At 34.5% G+C, this 21,653-nt stretch overlaps 1 protein-coding gene across 1 annotated transcript; it reads right to left on the bottom strand.

The window, feature by feature from the left end:
• Nucleotides 1–1,373: 1,373 nt before the first annotated feature.
• Nucleotides 1,374–3,446, bottom strand: LOC120632862. Its single transcript, XM_039902900.1, has 2 exons — nucleotides 2,102–3,446; nucleotides 1,374–1,420 (listed from the first exon to the last, which is right to left on the bottom strand). The coding sequence occupies exons 1-2, from the start codon at nucleotides 3,444–3,446 to the stop codon at nucleotides 1,374–1,376; spliced, it is 1,392 nt and encodes a 463-aa protein (XP_039758834.1).
• Nucleotides 3,447–21,653: the final 18,207 nt, after the last annotated feature.

A 21,653-nucleotide genomic window follows, 5' to 3' on the forward strand; every position in this document is an offset into this window, starting at 1 on the left:
CGTAAATAACAAAGTCGTCTGCATACTGCGTCATCATGACACCCGGGATACTTAAAGTAATTTTCCGCGTTACAATATTAAATATTAATGGTGAAATTGGGTCCCCTTGGGCTAAGCCTATATTTGTCCATCTTATCATATCTGAATCTCCCTGGCGATCAGCTACAATCTTTAAATGTCTTTCACTTAAATAGCACCACAAATATCTACATATTAGAGCACCAATACCAATCTGGTCAAGAGATTTAATAGCCTCGTCAACAACGACATTATTATACGCCCCATCTACATCTAGAAAGCATGCCAAAGTAGATACGGTTCTCGAAAATCCTTCCTGAATATACGAAGTCACGCGAGTTAGACAATCTAAACAAGACTGACCTCTTCTAAAACCGGAAGTATTTTGAGGTAACAATTGATTTTTCTCAACAAACCACTCAATGCGCTTAGTTAACATGGTATGAAATATTTTGCAAACGCACGAAATAAGCGAAATAGGTCTTAAATTTCCAGCTACAGAGCCATTTATACCTAGCTTTGGGATAAGAACAATTTTAATATCTCGCCATTGTTCTGGTATTTGACCCGAGACCAGAATGGAATTATATAGATTAAGTAACTCTCTTTTAGCATTTAATGGTAGATTGTAAATCATCGAATATGTGATTGCATCATCACCAGGTGCGGTGTCTTTTTTTTTTAAACAAACTAGTAATTCTTGTAACACAAAAGCTGATTCTAGAAAAGTATTACTAGATTTTAGATCAGGCATGGAGGTTAATGCATAGTCTGGTGTGAGCTTACATAAAATATCTTGCTTTTGTAAGTTAGATGCATAAAATTGACGTCTTTTGTACCCCTTTACCCAACGCATTTTGTCCCACATAACAGATGCTGACGTTTGTTCACAGATACTCTCACACATATTTTGCCAGTCAAGTGATTTATAGCGTGAAATTATATTCTTGCTTTCTTGAATCTTTTCTTCTAATTTATTTAAGTTATCCGGTGTTGGATTCCGACGAAATTTACCTAAGGCTAACCTACGCTTAGCTACAGACTCGGATATGGATGTACACCAATATGATTGTGGTTTAAATTTAGAACTTGGACTGGAACATATTTTAATCATCGGTATATGTTTATTAGCACTATCATTTATTTTGTTGGTAAATGAATTATACCTTTCTTGTACATTCTGAAAACTTAGAGAAGAAGAGAACAAATCTTTAAGTGTTTCGTGATAAGAACTCCAATCAGCTTTTTTAAAATTACGCTTATTAACTAACTGTAACTTTTCTGTGTAATTAATTGTGTATTTAATTATTAAATGATCACTACCTAAATTTTCTTTCGTAACTTCCCATTTAAAATTAATCCCTATGTCCGACGAGACAAATGTGACATCTGGTGAGGTTTCCTGCAAATAATTTTGATTTAATTTGATCCTTGTAGATTCACCATTATTTATTGAAATTAAACCAAATTCAAGACAAGCGTCTTGTAGCTGGTTTCCTCTAACATCAGACTTATTAGTCCAATTTGTGTGGTGACCATTGAAATCTCCAGCAACTATACTATTTTTACCAAAATTTGAGAAAATACCATCCCAATCAGTCTGAGTAGTACGAACAGATGTTGGACAATAAATAGAAACAATATTCTCTAAATTATTACAGTTGAGCACCTTAATATAAACTATTTCTATGCCTAAATTACTAACAGCAATATTACAGATTCGTGCTTTTACACTTTTATGGGCAATAATAGCGACACCTCCATAACCATCCATTCTGTCTTTCCTAAATATATTATAGCCGCTTACATTAAAATCTATCTCCTCACTAAGCCACGTTTCACTTAAAATTGCAATATGTATATTTTCTTGGTCCAGAAATGCTTTAAATAAAGCTAACTTTGGTTTTAAACTCTGACAGTTCCATTGAATTATATTTAACGTGTGCTTTTTACTTTGACTATCCATTATAGAATATATTAAATAGGTTTTTGAAAATATCACCGTCCTTAATTAGTTCAACTACTAACATTTTAATTTCCTCTAAAATAACTCTCAAAATTAATATAATTTTATTCTCTATACCTGTTTGCGAAAAGCACACTGCTTTGATTTTTAATAAGAGTCCTGCAAAGTCAAACTTGTTACGTTTTTCCTTCTTTTCCTTGTTACTACCTTGCCATTCTCCTCTTCCTATATTTTCGGTAATATACTCCATATCAACAGTACTTTCTACTTTATTGCCTTTTTTCTTCCTTTTTTTTACTTTTTGTGACCCAGTTGGTATAGTCTCAATGATTTCTTCTTCTTTTTCACTATTTGAAGATGTTTCCATGTGCTCATTGTGAATCTCAGTCTCAGATACTAAAACATCTCTATATGTTCGATTGCCATTGCCCTTAATATGTTCGTTTTCACGGTGTTCAACTGTCACCCCGGTCATTTTACGCTGAAGTCTATCACTTACTTTTCTTTTATTGTGATACACAAACAAAGCCTTTCGATATTTACAATTCTCCTCGCACATAATCTTCCGAATTTCTTTCTCTTTATAAAACACAGGGCAGGTCTTGTCAAGGGCCATGTGACTTCCTTTACAATTAATGCAAGTATATAATTTTGTTTCACAATTAGGGTGTTGCTTTCCGCATTTTGGGCAAATAATTCTTTTAGTTGGGCAAAATTTCCTAGAGTGTCCATAATTCCAGCACCCAGAACACTGCGTGACAGGAAATGTGAATGTTTCCACCTTAAATCTGCACCCGTATATAAGTATATACGAGGGTAAGGTAGAACTTTTGAAACACACTCTAACTGATTCACTCTCAATCCATTCACGCTTTTCATTAAATCTCCTTAATCTTTTAATAGACAATATTTCGTACTCGCTTTCAATAATTCCTATCATTTCACTTTCTTGAACTTCCATATCGATATTTCTCACTACACCGAATGACAATTGAATTTCTTGTGTTAACTGACATCTATAATCTGAATCTGCAAACTTTTTATTAGTAAGCAATTTTTCTGCATTTCTTGTATCACTAAACTCAACTAAAATCTTATAAGGACTTTTATATTTGACACTCAAGATATTTCCTATATTTTCTGCACGTAATAGTTTAGCTAACGCCATTTGTTTAGGTAAAATTTCCTTTGACGTAATAATAACCTCTATCTTTTCATTTTCTTGATTTTCTTTATAAATTTCGTCTTCATCCATGTTATCACTACTACTAGACTTACGAACAGCTATACGTTTCGGACGGTTCCGCTTTACGGTCGTAAATCCATCTTCATCAATACTTGCGCCACTGCTATCACGCAATCTCTTCTCCCGCTGTATATTCTCACACACTACACTTTCGTCAAATTCATTTACAATCAAAATATTAGACTCACACTCGATACTTTTGCTTATTTCGCTCATGTTTACATTTTTTTTTTTTGTGGGTAGGCAAAAAACTTTTAACAATTATTGACAAAGCGTCCGCTCTAATGATGTGCTTGCGCACGAATCCATACTAAAGTTAAATGTTATGATAATCATTACATATTGAAGTACCACTCTTATACGAATGAGTAACAAGACAGGGCTTTTGAACTTTATCAACCCATCACGATGTTCACATGCGAGTTAGCGGGCTTTTCAATTATTATCACATACATGTATGTAAGTGATAATAGCCGAGTTAACGTGCTCTCCAGGTAAGGTATTGCATACCGCATATTTCCAAACTCCGGGCTGGTATTGAGGCAACATTTAAATTTTCTTGTCTATACTGGGGAATTTATTCTTAAGTTGAACATACAAATTTAAAGATATATGAACTTTTATATATCTTTTAATTTGTATCATTTTTCAAATTTTCATAAACGAATAAATATTTTGTACAATCGATTTTGAAGACGCAAAGTTTTGGAGTTTATTTACGAAAGCTATTGTCATACTAAAGGTATAAGACATAGTTACTCACAAATTACATTTTTGACGTAAAATTTTCACAGTCCTTTTCTTAAGTATAAGAAACGTCTTCACAAATTGCAGGCTCAGGTGTTTTAGTTTAAAATGTTTATTATAGTTGCTTATAGTAGTAGGTATGTACGTGTAAGACTAAGGTGTTTGTTAGCGAAATTGTTCCGTCATCCTTCAAGATCTTAGCACACCTGCGGGCTGAGTTATTGCGGGAAAAATCCCAGTTTATGCATGAGGGAAACATCTCGGATACATTTTCATAAGATAATATTAATACATATATGAGTACATGTTGCTCTGAACATTCAGTGTTTGCACACAAAGGTTGTTGAAACAAATATTGCATAGAAGCATGCGTTACTTTGCGGAAATCCATAATAAGGTGTAATATTGTTGAAATAAGAAAAAAACTTTTCATTTTTATTTAAAAACACCATTCATTTATTCCAGTTATTCTGGTAAAATATCAATCCAATATTTAAAAAAAACTGTGAACAACAAGGATAATTAGGAGATAGTTCTCATAGTGATCGTTATCTCAATTCCAAGGCATTTTTTTATGGATTTAACAGGCTAATCACGATGATGAATTATTAGATGTAATTGACTTATTTACGCGGTTCAAACTGGGCCCAAAATGCTTTAATCATTATCACCATCATCATATCAACCCATTACAAGGTCGCCTGAAAGTGAAGACGAAGTCCCGCCCACTGGGCTTCTTAATGCCCCAATAACTTGGCGAAAATATTATAGCTACACATTCAAAATACCAACCAAACATTTAAAAACCCTTTCAAATTTTATAAAGTTACAATTTTGTTTAACCGGTAAATTACTTATGTTTAACTGAACAAAACAGCTTTCAAACCGATTTTATTCCACCGTGTCGCATCGCACGGAATCGCTGGAACCATTTTTCAGGTAACCTGAGATTTAAACAACCAAAATTCCATTTTAATCGTTCACCAGTGAACTTTCCAAGCGGAATTTTATCACGGCGACGCTCAGTTATTTTTCAATTTCCCAGATCTTGGAAAAGCGTTCGAAATACATTGTTAAAATGGCGATTATAAAAAACCCACAGTTTATTATTGCTTTGCAATTTAAATTAGATACCAAAGTTCAAAATTACAGTTACTAAGATTATGTTATTTTTTGTTGAGCAATGGGTTTGAAAATTCTATTCACTTAAATACATTTGTGATAAACTATACCTAAACAGTTTTCAATTAAAAGGTTTTTAAGAATTTAATAAGAAATTTGATTCCTTCCATAAAACTTTTCATATTCTAAGAAATGGATCGATAATGATCCCTCAGGTGAAGTTTAAAATGTAGGATTATTTTAATAAAGAAGTTGATAGTAAAAGCATTTTAAAGTAACTGCGATTAAAAAATGGGTTTCTCTACGAAAACTACGACTAAATAAACAACAATAGGAGAGAATATGTGAAAGATTGCCGTGTAAGATAATAATATTGGTTACATAACGATAAAATATAATGAACTGTAGGAGGCAATGAGTAGCAAGGGGCAAGTCATCAATACAGACCGTAATCACAATTTACAGCCACTCCTCTTTATGGATGTGGTCGGGATACATGTAGGCATCGTGCGAATTATTATTGCCAAGTATTACGACCAGGCACTCATAAACGGGCAAGATCCACGGCATTTCGTAGGAACAATAGGCTGGTTACTTGCCTTTAACGCTCAGCCAGAGAAAACAAGTAAATTAGACATGCCCGTTTGGGATTTAAAAATAACGGCTTGTTAGTCTTGAGTAATAACATAAATGGGTAAAAAATTATTTCCTGTCTACATTGATTTAATATTTTAATATAGTCCTGTCTATCTATTAACAATAACGAAACGAGTGAATCGTTTAACAGAACTTTGACACGCAGGTAGAGGCTAATTTTTACTCGGAATATCCATCCTGAAGGTGTTGAAATAGACATTCGAAACTACAGAAGTTTTTTAAAGACAGAAGAACCTTTCAAGGCACAACTTGTACGTACGGTAATTATGGAATTTTGTTTGTGAAAATCAAAAGTTACATTTTAATTAATTGTACCTGCGATTTAAAATATAAAAGAAGTTTTATAGTTTGTTTTTGAAGTATAAGCAAATATATTTTGACACGACAAGATCTTGTAAGAAAGTTTATTTTTGAAAATAATAATTCCCTTTGTGACTAAAAAAATAGTTAGGTAACTATTTAAATATCTCGTGGCAGCTAATCAACTTTGTTGAGTAAAAGTTTATTAAACTAATACTTTGTAAAGTCTAGACTACTTAGATAATTATAATGATAACATTTGGTTCATTGGTAATGAATCTAAAGATCCAGTACGTAGGTAAAATTCTAGGACACCCATTAAAAGTTCACTTACACTCGATTTGGAGAAATGATAAGAATTATATAAAAAAGAGTGTGTCAATTATTGATTATTAGATATCTACCATATCTTTATGCTGTTGCCTTAGTAGTTCGTGACCAAATTTGACCTGGAATGTAACGTTATGGTTGTCACTGCGTATTTTTAAATTGTCCTGTATTACTGTTGTGTTAATAAACTGTGACCCCATTTGACCTGAAATACATTTCACACACTTTTGGTCTGGTGGGAGAATTGTGCCGTGGCTAGTTACAACCCTACAGACAAAGACGTGTCACTAAGCGATTTAGCGTGTCGGTGCGATGGCGCGTAGAAACCGATTAGGGGTATACATCATCACTTACCACTAGGTGAGATGGCAGTTAAGGGCTAAGTTGTAGTGAAATAAAAAAAATACTTGATTTTATAACTGTCACTGCGTATTTTGTATGGCCATTTCTTCTTTTCTCTGTTGCCTTAGGAATCTGTGCCCCTATTTGATCTAAAATGTATCTACAGGTGATTTTGGTTGACATTGCGAATTTTTTAAATTTTTTGCGCTATTTTTTTTAAAAGTACCAAAAAAGCAGTTTGAGCAATAGATTTTCATTATTAAATAAATAAATAAATAAATACACTAAGACAATACCCAAAGCCACCAAGCCCCAAAGTAAGCGTTGCTTGTGTTATGGGTACTAAGATGACTGATGAATAATTTTTTATGAATAATATACATAAATACTTAGAATATACGTATAAACACCCAGACACTGAAAAACATTCATGCTCATCACGCAAACATTTTCCAGTTGTGGGAATCGAACCCACGGCCTTGGGCTCAGAAAGCAGGGTCGCTGCAAACTGCGCCAATCGGCCGTCAATAATAATATTAATATTAACATTAATTCGTTATTATTAATACACATTTATTATCTACCCTTTTTGCTTGCCTTGCTATTATAGCTTGATATAGCTATAACATAGCTTTGGAACCGGTGTTATTTAAAGGTCCCTTTTCCAAAGACACCATTCTACGGATTTTCTTCTAGATTCAATTCTGTTTCAAAAGAATAGTTGCAAAATTCAGTAGGGTAAGTGATGAATCTTATAGCTTCTCCGTGGTATTTGTTTGCTGACTTTACTGAGGTGTACTGTTTGTATAGCAGTACAATTCAATACATAAATAATGAATGCTGGACAGGTAGCTTAAGATTCATTCACACTTACACGTATAATAAACTTATATAATATTAAAAAAATTACATCTATTTACTAACGTTTAAACGTTTTAAAATTTTCTGACTATTTACGAAACTTGATCAACTTATTGAGATAAACATGTCAATCCAATTTTGTTAGTTACTACGCGATGTTCACAATAGAATTTATCACAGTGGAAAATTAATCGAATCGAAATCGAATCCCAGCACGCACTCCTAACTTTTCCTCCTAAGTTATGTGTGTTTTAAGTTATTAAAATATCACTTGCTTCAACTTACGTTACGTACGTGGTTGAAATCGCGGAGAGCAACCAACAGCAATAAGATTAACAACTGTAAAGGCAATTAATTAATTTTGACGGCCGACTGGTGCAGTGGGCAGCGACCCTGCTTTCTGAGTCCTAGGCCGTGGGTTCGATTCCCGCAACTGGAAAATGTTTGTGCGATGAACATGATTGTTTTTCAGTGCCTCGGTGTTTATCTGTATATTATAAGTATTTATGTGTAAGTATTCATAAAAATATTTAACATATAATATGCAGTAAAGTTTCTTGTTTTAATGCTAGTTTGTTAAGTTTTGTGTTTATTAAGTTTATAGACCTACTATTTAATCATGTTTTGATATTAAGTTCTAAGAAATAAGTGATGTGTTTTAACAGTGCACTTTATAAGTACATTACAATACAGTATTTAAAATATGAATCCTGTACATGCCACTAGTCCGCGGTAGTTATAACTAGTTAGGAGTCAGATACTCACCCACACCAGGGCCAAATTATGACATTTTACCTAAATCTATTCAAATATTTGTGGGTCATAGTAAACCTTGTTTTGATACATATAAATAAATAAATAAATAAATAAATTAATAAATTTAACATCCATCTTAGTACCCATAACACAAGATACACTTACTTTGGGGCTAGATGACGATGACTGTATTGTCGTAGTATATTTATTATTTTATTTTTAATTAAAATTAATATTGGGTAGTGACTTAGGTACATAATATCATGTTCTACAACATTCTTGGCACATAAATTAAACATCAGAAGCGGGATAATGTGGAATTACCTTCACAACGTCAACGTTGTTTAATCCTGGAAGGATTGCGCAGTCTCAGCACTCTCTGGAGAGCAGCGGCGACACTTAATTACATAACTACAGCGACAAGACATGTGACCAAAGACCAAAGATTATCCAGGGAGCTCCGGCTAGACTAAACTTTACTTGTTGCAGACAGCATTGTGCTTAGGGACAATCCAGTGCACACGGATTTTGCTTAAGTTAGTAAGGAGTACGAATGGAAAGTGATGGAACTGGCTCGTTGTCTGGTGGCTAGCATTCTTAACTACGGATCACAAGGTCCCGGATTCATCCCAGTTTAGGCCGTAACAACAGTATTTTTGTGACACAAAAGTTCTAGTACCAAATTTGTTGTCCACTCTCATCTTTGGTGGAGATTGTTAACCCTTGGTCAAGGTAATTATATAAAAAGCAACTAAAATAATGCCAGTTTTCACTTAAACAAGGAATCGCCTTATTCGGATGCCTAGTGACTTAGGCGATTCTTAGGCAAAAAAAAACCTTTCAAGAACTCTTACGTGATGTCTAACGACGTTAGGCGGCGTCTAAAGGTACGTCTAGTTTAGGGGACTCGTAAACTGAAAAAATATAAATCCATACTAAAAATGAAAAATATGATAATACAAACTCAAAATACCACACTTTGCGAAGTCCGAATAAATAAAAAAAGTTAGGTTATATGAGTTGCCTAGTGAAAATCGTTTGGTATCAAATCCTTGACCGTCGTTAGTGAAAACGGGCATAAGTCTATTAACGTCAGAACCATTGCTGGCGTATTCCTCCTCTCTTAGAAGCGAGTTGGGCTTAGAGCATCTACCCAACGAGATGCTACAATGCATTATCAGCGTAATTTTATTAATGGACACCTATCCACTAAACTACCAGTTAAAAATAACTATTATAGTATCAAGGACTACGTCGACGATAAAAATGCTTAGGTGTAAACTATTGCTCTAATCAGATGGCTTCCTAAATAGTTTTAAATGACCATGTGATAAGGTGATAACAAAAAAAAACAACCGGCTAAATTTGTTATGGGCTTCTTATTAGACCAGGGCGCGTTTGGAAAAAAAATGGACAGTACAAGAGGAAACTTAAAAAGTAGGATACAAAAAGCGCGCTTATCGCTTAGTAGCGATCTCTTCCAGGTAACCTTAGGATTAGGAAAAACCAAGAGAAACTGATTCGTGGTATGAATTATTATAACATACATACTTACACACACACATATAAAATAATTATAATAATATATATAAAAAAATTATAATTTAAATTATATATAATATAATAAATATTTGAATGTTGGTTTATAATAATTCTACAGCACCTCTCCGCTCTCGCTCATCTTGTCCTAATCGAAAGGTTGCCTGGCAGAGATCGCTACTAAGCGATAAGGCCACCTTTTGTATTCTACTTCCGTCTTTGTATTTCTATTGTTCTTTTATTTTCTTAATTCATAGTAGTATGCAAATAAAGAGTATATACTTTAGCATACTATAAATACTTAAATATGAGTAAGAATTAATCAGCATGTTTGAACATGTCTAGTGACCTTGACTGTCGTATGCTTATTGGGAGTGCATTCCACAGTTCAGTAGCTTGAACAATTAATGCATGCTTAAACTTTGTTTTATGGAACAGAATGCTCAAAGTCAGCGTTCGACAAAAAGGTAAATCTGACTGCACTCCAAGAAATTTAAATTTCTCCTTTAGGTAAAAAGGATATTTTGAATTTAATAACATACGGTACAGAAGCGAAAGTATGTGCAAAATCATGAAATACAGATAAATGGTCTTATTTGCGTAAGCCGAATATGAACCGAATAGCGAGACTTTGAAGACGCTCAAGTTGTTCAGATGGTCCTTGGTCAGGTTGAGATTTCATCTGTTGAGAGGGTGATGATGGCGATATGGATAAGGTTCTGCAATATATACATACTTCACTCTATATTTACTTTTCCTAAAACTAGATATGTTAGTGGTAAAATAAACAAACATACATGCCGTAATGAAGTTATTCCCAAAAGTTAGGTAGATTCAATTTAATGAAATAGCAAGTTGATTGTGTTATAATTCCCCTTTGGCTAACTATAAAGGAAGGTTGCCATTCATAATTACCGGCCTTTGTTTAATTTTCTCCGTCCCTGGGAACTTATTAGCTTTGCGTTAGTGGAACCTTTTCGAAAAAAAGTTATGAACACAAATAAATTACAATATATCATAGAAGTGTTTGCAAAATGTTATTGGATCAAAAGCATAACACAAACACATGTTTTACATTATTATTATTGTGTCTGTTCGTATGCTGTATAGTTATAATGAGAAGAAGAGGGACGCCTACGAGGGTTAGGGGGTTAGGGTTAGGTTATCTTAGTCCCTCGTACCACACCTGCGGGAAGAGGGGGGTGGTGACTACTGTATTCTTCAACATCATCATCATCATCATCACATCAACCCATTACCGACCCACTACAGAGCACGGGCCTCCCACAATGAGAATCATCATTCACATTTAACTAAATATTTAGAAATCTTTGAAATATATATTTTTTTTTTTCAAAAAAGTAAGTACGTACGTACTACATACATAGCGTACGTACGTAGCATACGTACTTTTAGTTTAAAGGCTATTTCACTGGAAATTCTTAGGTTATGTTTCTTAAGGCATATAAAATATGATTTGCATTTAATTTACACAATTACGTATGTACGGGAGCTATGGTGATACGCTCGACCGTAATAATAGGAAGATCTTCCTCCGAGCGGGTGATCGTGCTCGGGGACCGAGGTCCGAACATTCATTTTTGGAAGTTGTATATGTATGCATTCTTCGTATTCTAGAGTTCTGTCATTCATCAGATCTGCACAAAGTTTTGGCAAAATTAAACACATATTATACCCTCTATAGTACAAAAATAATTATTTAAACGGTTATAATTTCTCGATTTTGTTTGTTGTGTTATGATGTCAAATCGTCAAACACCTTCACCCCCCTCTCCCAAAAGAACCGAGCTTAATGTCGCGATAAAAAGTATCCTTTATTACTGCTAACACTTCCAAAAATATGTGTACAAAGTTTCATGAGGATCGGTTAAGTAGTTTTCGCGCGAAAGCGTAACAAAAGAACTTACATTCACATTTATAATATTAGGAGAATAGAAGCCGTGTAGAGCCTACCATAGTACTACATATGTTGTGGTTAACTGCCTAAACTCTTCCCATTCTGAGAGGAGACCAGTCTTCTTTAGTGGGTCCGTGTATGGGTTACTAAAATAGGTTAAAAAATTAACAGGAGTGTTAAGGCTTCTTAATTATCTGAAGCCTTATAGTTCCAAGTGGTGGGCACATATGTCCTCTCTCATTAAAAAAGGACTAGGTATTTATTTTAAAACGTGTGTCCCAAGTAAGCTGGAAACGCAAACTTAATTCCGAAAAAAATATTTTTGCGAACTGGGAGTGAAATACATTAACCAATAGACCAACGAGGTATTTTTTAAATCTTGCTTCGACCCGCAATCAAGAACAATCAGAAACTTCCTTTCAAACAGTTTTTCTTCAAAACATTACCACACTATAAATCAATACTGCAACATTGCAGTAAAGGAACTGTTGGGAACTTTACAAACTCTTTCATCATCAGTTTAAGCTTAATGGACCTTAACGAGGTTTAACTTCGGATTTAATTACATCTGAAGCAAAAATTTCTCTGGCACTTACTTGCGAATGGAATCTGCTGAAGTTCGCACAGACAAGATGGAGTGGGGTTTGGAAGATTTCTTATTAATTACTTGTAGCTTTTAGGGTTACGTAGCTAAGCATCGTATATTGTTTTTCCTTTTTAGCGTTCCGTACCCAAACCTACCGTCTGTCTGTCTACCAAGCTATGTCTCATGATCCGTGATAGTTAGACAGTTGAAATTTTTACAGTTGTTTATTTTTGTTGCCGTTATAACAACACATACTAAAAACACTCTCACGGGGCTCTTATACAACAGACGTGATTGTAGATTTTTTTATAGATACGAACCCTTCGTGAGCGAGTCCGACTCGCACTAGGTCGGTTTAGTTATTCCACTACTATAAGTTAACCCTTGGCTGCATATGTGGTGATGCAGTCCAAGATTGTAACGAGCTAACCTTCAGTATGGCAGTTATATGAAAAATATACCCCTAATCGGTTTATACGCGGTATCGTAACTTCATACACTTACTGGGAGACAGACAGACAGATTGAATGTTTGATGTTCCATAATTATATTATTAATGCGAAACTAAGTTGGTTTGATTGTTATTTATATTTGGCTCAGCCTTTACACCGATTTTGATAAAATTACATGATACAACATATATCCTGAACACGAACATAAAATACATTTTCCTGGAAAAATAAACAGTTTTGCGCGGGATTTAAAATAAAACCGTAATTAATGTTTAAAGATTCTTGTCATCTGCAAAACTCGAAAGCGATAGAAATAGATAGGAATTTTAAAATAATTGATTTTAAAACAAAAATACATTTAAAAAATTGATTAAAACTAAAATACATACTACTGCAATTATTACTGCCTCGGCGAACCTTCGCGCTTTTTATTTCCGCAAAGGCTGCTGTCGATTTCACCATCATCATCATCATATCAATCCATTATCGGCCCACTACAGAGCACGGGTCTCCTCCTACAACGAGAATTAAGGCCGTAGTCCAGTTTGGCCCAGTGCGTATTGGTGGGCTTCACACACCTTTGAGAACATTATGTAGCACTCTCAGGCATGCAGGTTTCCTCACGATGTTTTCCTTCACCGTCGAAGCATGTGATATTTTAATCACTTAAAACGCACATAACTTAGAAAATTTAGAGGTGCGTGCTGGGATTCGAACTCGGCCCCTGAAAGTGAAGTCGAGCTCCTACCCAATTTATCATCGCTGTGGATTTAGTGCAAGACTACTAAAAGGTAGGTTTGAGTTATGTGACCTTTTGGGCGTCTCCGTGAAGAACATAGATATTCTACAGAAATTCTTGGAACACTTCTTTAATATTCCACTGCGCATATAGAGGATTAGTTCATTAGCAATTATTCCGCACCCTGACCTTTATAGCTGACATAACTCGTCTCCACGGTTATTATATAATTAATGTACTGGAAATTGCGGTCGTAATTGTTCCCGAGCGCTTCGGATACGGTCTATCACCGTTTAACAATATTACAGTGACGGTTCTACACGTAGGTAAACATTGCGCAGTGGCGTGCATAGAGGGCATGCACAGGGTATGCAGATGATATAAAATGAAGGAAATCTCAGTACGAGTTAAAAAAACACATGGGTAGGCAATTTATGAGTCTTACAAAGCCTACCCTTAAGTATTTACATTGCGCGTCAAGGACTGCCCAAAATTTTTATTTAATTGGCTCAAGTATACGTGTAGGTGGTTTGCTGACATCGAGAAAGTACATACTTTAAAGTAGTTTTAGAAAATATTTAATTATTATCTCTATGAAATAAAATACAAATTTATTATATTTAAATTTATCTGCAGGACACATGTAAAAGTACGAACCAATTCACTAATAAAATTTTGAAAGCTAAGCTAATTTAATAAATGAAAATTTCGACCAGTATACCTTTAATTTTAAAGTAATAGACTGTGCTAGCTAAAATAATTTCAAGTTATCAGCAAAGTCTTGAAAAACCTAACAAAAATCCATATTTATGGGTAAAAGGTGACTGGCTAAGAAGGTTTTTGGCTATTCAGTATACACATACATTCATATAAAAAACCAGAAGTATTTGCGAAAGGTAGAATATTATTAAAATGAATACATAAACGTATAAGAATTAATATAACTTTCGTTCAAACGTGTCTCATTGTAGTATGGACATTTGAAAAAGTAGATCGAAACTGCAACGTTTCCTACTAGATGACGCTACAGTCGCTATAAGACTGATGTGAAAGGCATATACTAATTTCGGCATCGACGGTAGGAGAGCCGTAGATTAATTGCTCAGGCCGCAATTTCCAGAGAGTCGCAGGTTCAAATCCTGACGGTTCCGAAAATTTTTATATGCATTTTAAATTTATAAAATTGATAATTCCTCCAAGTGTAGGTAAAAACACTAATAAAAATTATAAAAATTAACTTTGAGAATGTTGTATGATTAACTCAATAATGACTTTGACATAACATGCATTTCATAATTAATATATAGGTGATACCAACTGTATGATTGCTGAATTGCGCTGGGGAACGTAAACGTAACACTTTAGATAGCTTCAGAGGGGCCTTGTATGAAGTGGGCTCTTTTCCGCTGCATAGAGGGTTGTTAGATGTAATATTGTTGCGCTCCACTCTTTTAAGGCTGTATTCCACAAGGGATATGCAATGAGTGGTGAAGTATAGGTATGTGGATAGCCGAATTTCTATTCGTTTTCTTATCCTACCATCTGTAGCGGTGGAAGAGAGTACATATTAAGTATGGAATTACCCGAAATAAAACGCTGTTATATGTGATATTTTATTCGTTTACTATGATTCGAATTTGTTTTTTTAACCTTTTAACATGTGTAATACGATATTAAATAATTTTTTGGATATAAAATTACGTAATGTTTTTTTATAGTAATATGCCGCCCTATGCCCATTAATTTGAAGCGTAGGTTTGATTAAATATGCAAAGTCCCAAAAAGATAGTAAGAGAAAAGTAAACAGAATATAATGTACCTACGTAGACGTCTTTAAAAAGCTTGTTGAGAGCGCTAGAGGAAGGAAAGACTCGCAAATATGTAATATTTATTCATTGCTTTGTGTGGATACCATCAAAGGAACAGATATCGGCTAAACGATGTGAAACATTCGAAAAATAACGTCCTCGGAGATGACAAGTTGCCTCATGAAACTGGAGAAGTCCCTTACTACGATCTTTAATTACTTAAAATGGGTTTTATAAAGTCGATCGTAGTGATCGTAGCGCATTGGTAAGGTCTTGTAAATGGGTTCGGACTGAGGGAATTGGAGATTTTATTATTTCTGAATTTTTCCTGCTCTGATGTGTTGGCGGGCCGTGGCTAATTGCCACCTTATTGCTAATTGGCAAAGACGTGCCGCCGATTTTATATGGCGATATTACTTTCTCAGACGAGCTCTGTCATCGTCCGCGCGTTTTTGTAATAGATTACTGAATTGCGCTGGGGAACGAAACGTTGCACTTTAGTTAGCTTCAGAGAGCGCTTGTATGAAGTGTGCTATTTTTCCGCTGCATAGAGGGTTGTTAGATGTAAAATAGTTGCGCTACACCCTTTTAAGGCTGTATTCCACAAGGGATACGCAAGGGATGCCAAAAAGCTCTAGTACTACAAAAACTCGCAGACGATGCCACGTAGAAACTAATTAGGTATATGACTTTAACGGAACTACCGCCTTACCGCCTTCATCTTGGGTTCATCATCATGAAGACATGAATAAAAAAACCTCTCTTTGCCGTTAACTCGGGTCACATAAGTTCAGAATTGTATCCCTTACGGATACCAGCAGTCTACCTCCCTATTCTGTTCAGCTTTAGGCCTTTGGACAATTTGTGTTGAAGAACTACATTTGGCCGGTGCAAAATTCGTTCTAATTTCGATTCATATTCGAGTTTAAATCCAATCGTGAATGCTTAGTGAGGGGCACGATTCAGGCCAAACGGTAGGGCATGAATCAACGATAACACAGCTCCATACATCAGGCGTTTGAACGTCTCTTAATCCTCGCCCCACTTGAGTATATTTGTGAGATATGACGTCATACGTCACGGGCCACTGTCTTACGTGATATCGCGGTGGTAATTTACCAGCCGTAAAATATGACGCGTTTTATTCACCCCTAATGGTTACCAGCGTCTTTCAGTGTTACCACCTGCCGTAATCCGATCCGATTTCATAAGCTGATCGGATCGGATCACCAATTTTTTTATAACTTTATTTATCTATCTGTTTAATTTATTTAAACCACCAATTCTAAAAAAATGTCTAGTAACGCTGGATGCTTTTTCAGGAACAAGAAAGCGATCGGTACACCAGTTAAGAACAACACACAAGCACACTTTCTGATTTGAATAAATAAAATGAAACAAAATATAATGAAATAAGACAAAATAAAATGAAATAAGACGAAATGAAAAAAATTAAAATGTAATTTAATTAATGTAAATTCTTATGGATTAGTATTTGTTGTCGGGTCGTAAAGTGTGAACAGGCTAAAGTAAATGGTTAGGCGTCTTTAAGAGAATCAAATTTAAAATTTAAGCTTGTGACGCGTGGATATAGGAGATAAATAGCGGCCTATCACGAGTGAGGCATCGAAGCACATAGCGTTGTATTAGAGGTGCTTAACAGTAGGACAGTAACGCCTGATGAAGGAACGCATGGAAAAAAAGAGAAAGAAGAGAGGGAGAGAGAGAGAGAAATTTACTGGTTTTTGACGGACCGTTTTCAAACAACTTCAAGAAGAGGTTACCAATTCGATCCGTCTTTCTGCAATATTGTTTGAACAGCATAATATTCATGCAAAATGTACGCAGATATACACATTGGATCGGACAGATTAATGCTTCCAAAGAAGCATAAAAAATGTAATCGATGTATGTGGGGATTTATGTATAAATAAATAAAAGGAACACGGATCACAACTACGTAGTGATAATAACATTTGCTTAAACAAACCACGAACAAATTACGGTAAGAAAAACATTTTTAAGAAAAAACTTTAAGAATTAACTGACAAAATCTGAGTGCGGTCCTGGCTATGTATGTCAGTATGCACTATTTATAAATTTACCCTCAAGTTTTTTATACAATTTCTGATTATTTTGTACGTGCCGTTGTTTGTAGTTTTAATATTACCTATATAATAATAAGTTGTAAATAGTCGTTTCAGTCAATGGTCTTCTCGCGAAAAGCTTCGACCTTCTTAAGAAGCTTTCGCTTGGTTGTTGGATCAAGGGCCGGATACAGAAGGCAGTAGTAGTCCTTGAAACGGCGCGTATTGTGAGGAGTTTCCTCACTCTGGAGCCCTGACCGCCGGTGGCTTGGGCATTCAAATGCCCCGCAAGTGGAGGGTGGTTTATTTTTCTTATACATTTTTAATAGTGTTTTTTGTTTTTGTAAGCATTGTTAAGAATTAAAAAAAAAAATGAAAATCAATAAATGATAGAAAGATTTAAAAAGTTGAAAATATTATCATTAAATCTTAAATCACAATCTCAGTAAATATATTACGACAATACACATCTAGCCAAAAGTAAGCGTAGCTTGTGTTATGGGTACTAATATGACTGAATATTTTTATGAATAATTTACATAAATACTTATAAAATACAGCTAAACACCCACCCACTGAAAAACATTCATGTTCATCACATAATCATTTTCCAGTAGTGAGAATCGAATCAACGGCGTTGGGCTCAGAAAGCTGACTCGCTGCCCACTGCGCCAATCGTCGTGCATATTTATGCATGCATTTTTCGCATGTTTGTATACGGTTCCTCAGGAATTCGACTTCCAGAAGCTCTAGCTTTTGTTACCATTATATCTTATGGACCGTAAAATATTTAGATGCAACAAAATGCAGTAAATTTTAAAAGAATGTTTAACTAGTTAATAGTTTTAATTACACTAAAATAAAAGTTGGTAGACTGCGCTAGGCAAGTTTGGTTTAAATTAAGAAGAAAACTTTTGAAGAGATTTAAAACAGTTTCTTTTAGGTGTCTGTAGTCTTGAGCCTTTTTTCATATAGCCAGTACCTAGATGCCTTAGAAACTGAATCGTATAACGGTACTCTGAGCTATCTAGTGCAAAAAGTCGTAGTTTAAATAAATAAATAAATATACTACGACAATACACACTTTGCCATCTAGCCCCAAAGTAAGCGTAGCTTGTGTTATGGGTACTAAGATGACTGATGAATATTTTTTTTGTATAATATACATAAATACTTATAATATACATATAAACACCCAGACACTGAAAAACATTCATGCTCATCACACAAACATTTTCCAGTAGTGGGAATCGAACCCACGGCCTTGGAACTCAGAAAGCAGGGTCGCTGCCCGCTGCGACAATCGGCCGTCCAAATATTCTTGAGCTTCTATGGCACCTTTCACGTAAGATTGAATTTGAAACCCGAGGATAGATATAGTTTTAAGTAAACGAATTAGTTTAATCGACATAAAATCATCATCATCTTAAACCACACGAGGTCTGCTGGACATTGGTCTTTTGTAGGGATTTCCACTATCTACAGTTTTGTGCCGCTCGAATCCAGCGACTACAGTGGAAAAAAATTTAATGTAATGGACAGCCGGTTGGCGCAGTGAGCAGAGACCCAGCTTGCTGTGTCCAAGGACGTGGGTTCGATTCCCGCAACTGGAAAATGTTCGATGAACATGTATAATTTCAGTGTCTGTGTTTTTCTCTGTAAATTATAAGTATTTATGTGTATTATATTCATATAACTATTCATCAGCTATCTTAGTACCCATATCACAGCTATGCTTGCTTGGGGCTTAGATGGCGATGTGTGTATTGCTGTATATTTATTATTGTATATGTAATATAATGTTTTAAAAGTTTTAATAATTGCCCACTGTTGGAATATAACAACAATACAAGTGCAATAGTCTGTGTTGTCTGTGGCTATGATTCATTCCAACACTCACTCCTACCTTTTACGTCTTTCACTTTTTCTCATTGTTTTCAGTTCTTTTCTTGTAAAATGTTTTTTCTGAATTTATTTTATTTATTATTTATTTATTTATTACTTATTTATTTATTTATTATTTAGAGATAATATGAATTTAACTTTGACATTTAAAGTTACAAAATGCTCTGTCCCCCCAGTTATCTGAAACTCTCTTTCAGATCGAGTTTATTCATATTTTTATCTTCACATTATATAAAAAAAGTCTCCATACGACTATGAAATACGTACTACGTCACGTATGTTCAGCAATAGACAGAGTGCTTTTGAGAGGAAGGTTTATATGTAGTATATATGCGTAAGAAAAACAGAGAAATTTAATGAAGGTGCCACTGAAAATCGCGCTTATAAGCATAATCATTATTAAAATCCAAACTTCCCGACGTATGCGAAACCGGGGCGGGTCGTTATAGTTTAAAAATAAAACGGCGTTTGAAACTGTATTTAAATTCTATAATGGTGTATTATAAAATGTATGAATTTTACCAGCAGCCGGTAACAGTGTAATATGCTCGGGAATTATAATGAGAATGTAGTGGAATTTGATTCGGCGCGAATTTCACCCACTGGTTGGTAATTTGACAAAGCGTACCGCTTTTACATACGTTAAATATTATTATTAAAAATTATAATACTGTTATACAGACAATGTAATTTTATGAAAGTGATGTCAATACCTAGGCTTAGCTACACCTCTTTTGTCTCGGTTGGATCGGTTAAGTAGTTTTTGCGTGAAAGCGTAACAAACAAACTTACATTGACATTTATAATATTAGTAAGGATTAAAATTTAAATGTTGTGAATTCGGAATCATCATCATTACCTGTTTTTAATTTAGATTTATTATTTTGTGTGTATGGAATACTTGTAACGGATTAAAGTTCTAACACTGAAAGTAAGAATGCACGAATGCCACTTCGGCACTTCGCGAACGTACGGAATCGTGACATTTACATTCCGTTTCAGTTTAAGATAGTAAGATAGAAAGTAAGAAATTAATATAAATTAAATAAAAACAAAGTATGTGCAAGCATAAGCTTGCACTTTAGAATCATTTGATATACGGAACACAACCTAATGCTTCTTCTCGACTGCATGTACCGCGACTGCAGAACACCGTGATAAGGACGCCTATAGCACATTTTCTTTCTTTCTTTCATTTGTCTTTGGTGTACGATAAAATGTTTTTGATTTGATTTCATTCCAACATATATACGTCCTCTGCTGGATATAAGTCTATTGTAGGTACTTCTAAACCTTTCCACGTTCTATGGCCTTAGTGACGAATTCGTTCCGGCGACTTGCTGCTACTCGATGTCGATATCGTTTGTAGACCTAGTGAGGGGTCTACCAACACTACGTTTTATCTTAATATATATAAATCTCCTGTCACGATGTTTGTCCGCGATGGACTCCTAAACTACTTAACCGATTTAAAATTAAATTGGCACACCGTGAGTGGTCTGGTCCAACTTAAGAGATAGGATAGCTTAGATCTTTAATTATAGTTGCAATTTTATTTTATTGCAAATTATTTGTCTATAATTAATTGACAGTCACATGTTACATATTTATATATATATATATATATATATATATATGTATATGTATATATATACTACTATACTCATTTAAGGCTTAGCGATACTGAATACTTTAAAAACAAAATCAAACGCAGACGAAGTCGCGGGCCACAGCTAGTAATTATATATATATATAAAATGACAGGTATGATATATGTAATTCGGAGTCGCCAATATTTAAATTCGGAATATTAAGCTCTTAATATCCAAATTTAAAAGATGATATAAACAAAACACACCTTAAAAAGATCCCAGTGTAGTAAAAAAAACTAATGACCCCAATGTCTGTAGGCGCTAATTTTTTGAACGGCTTAAGGGCTTCACAGACTGTAGTAGGTGGAAACTCTTTAAATCTTATTATCACATAAATTAAATATAGCGTAGGTTACAAACTGAGAAATAATCTTCTATAAGTAAATGAGTTTTTAAAACTGGTTACGTTACTTTTATGTAACCAAAATACGCACATTCAATATAAAAATATTTATATTACTAGCTGTTGCCCGCGACTTCGTCTGCGTTTGATTTTGTTTTTAAAGCATTCAGTATCGCTAAGCCTTAAATTTGTATAGTAGTATTATATATATATAACATGTGACTGTCAATTAATTATAGAAAAATAATTTGCAATAAAATAAAATTGCGACTATAATTA

This window comes from Pararge aegeria, chromosome 20 (assembly GCF_905163445.1).
Source record: "Pararge aegeria chromosome 20, ilParAegt1.1, whole genome shotgun sequence".
NCBI classification, from domain to species: Eukaryota; Metazoa; Arthropoda; class Insecta; order Lepidoptera; family Nymphalidae; genus Pararge; species Pararge aegeria.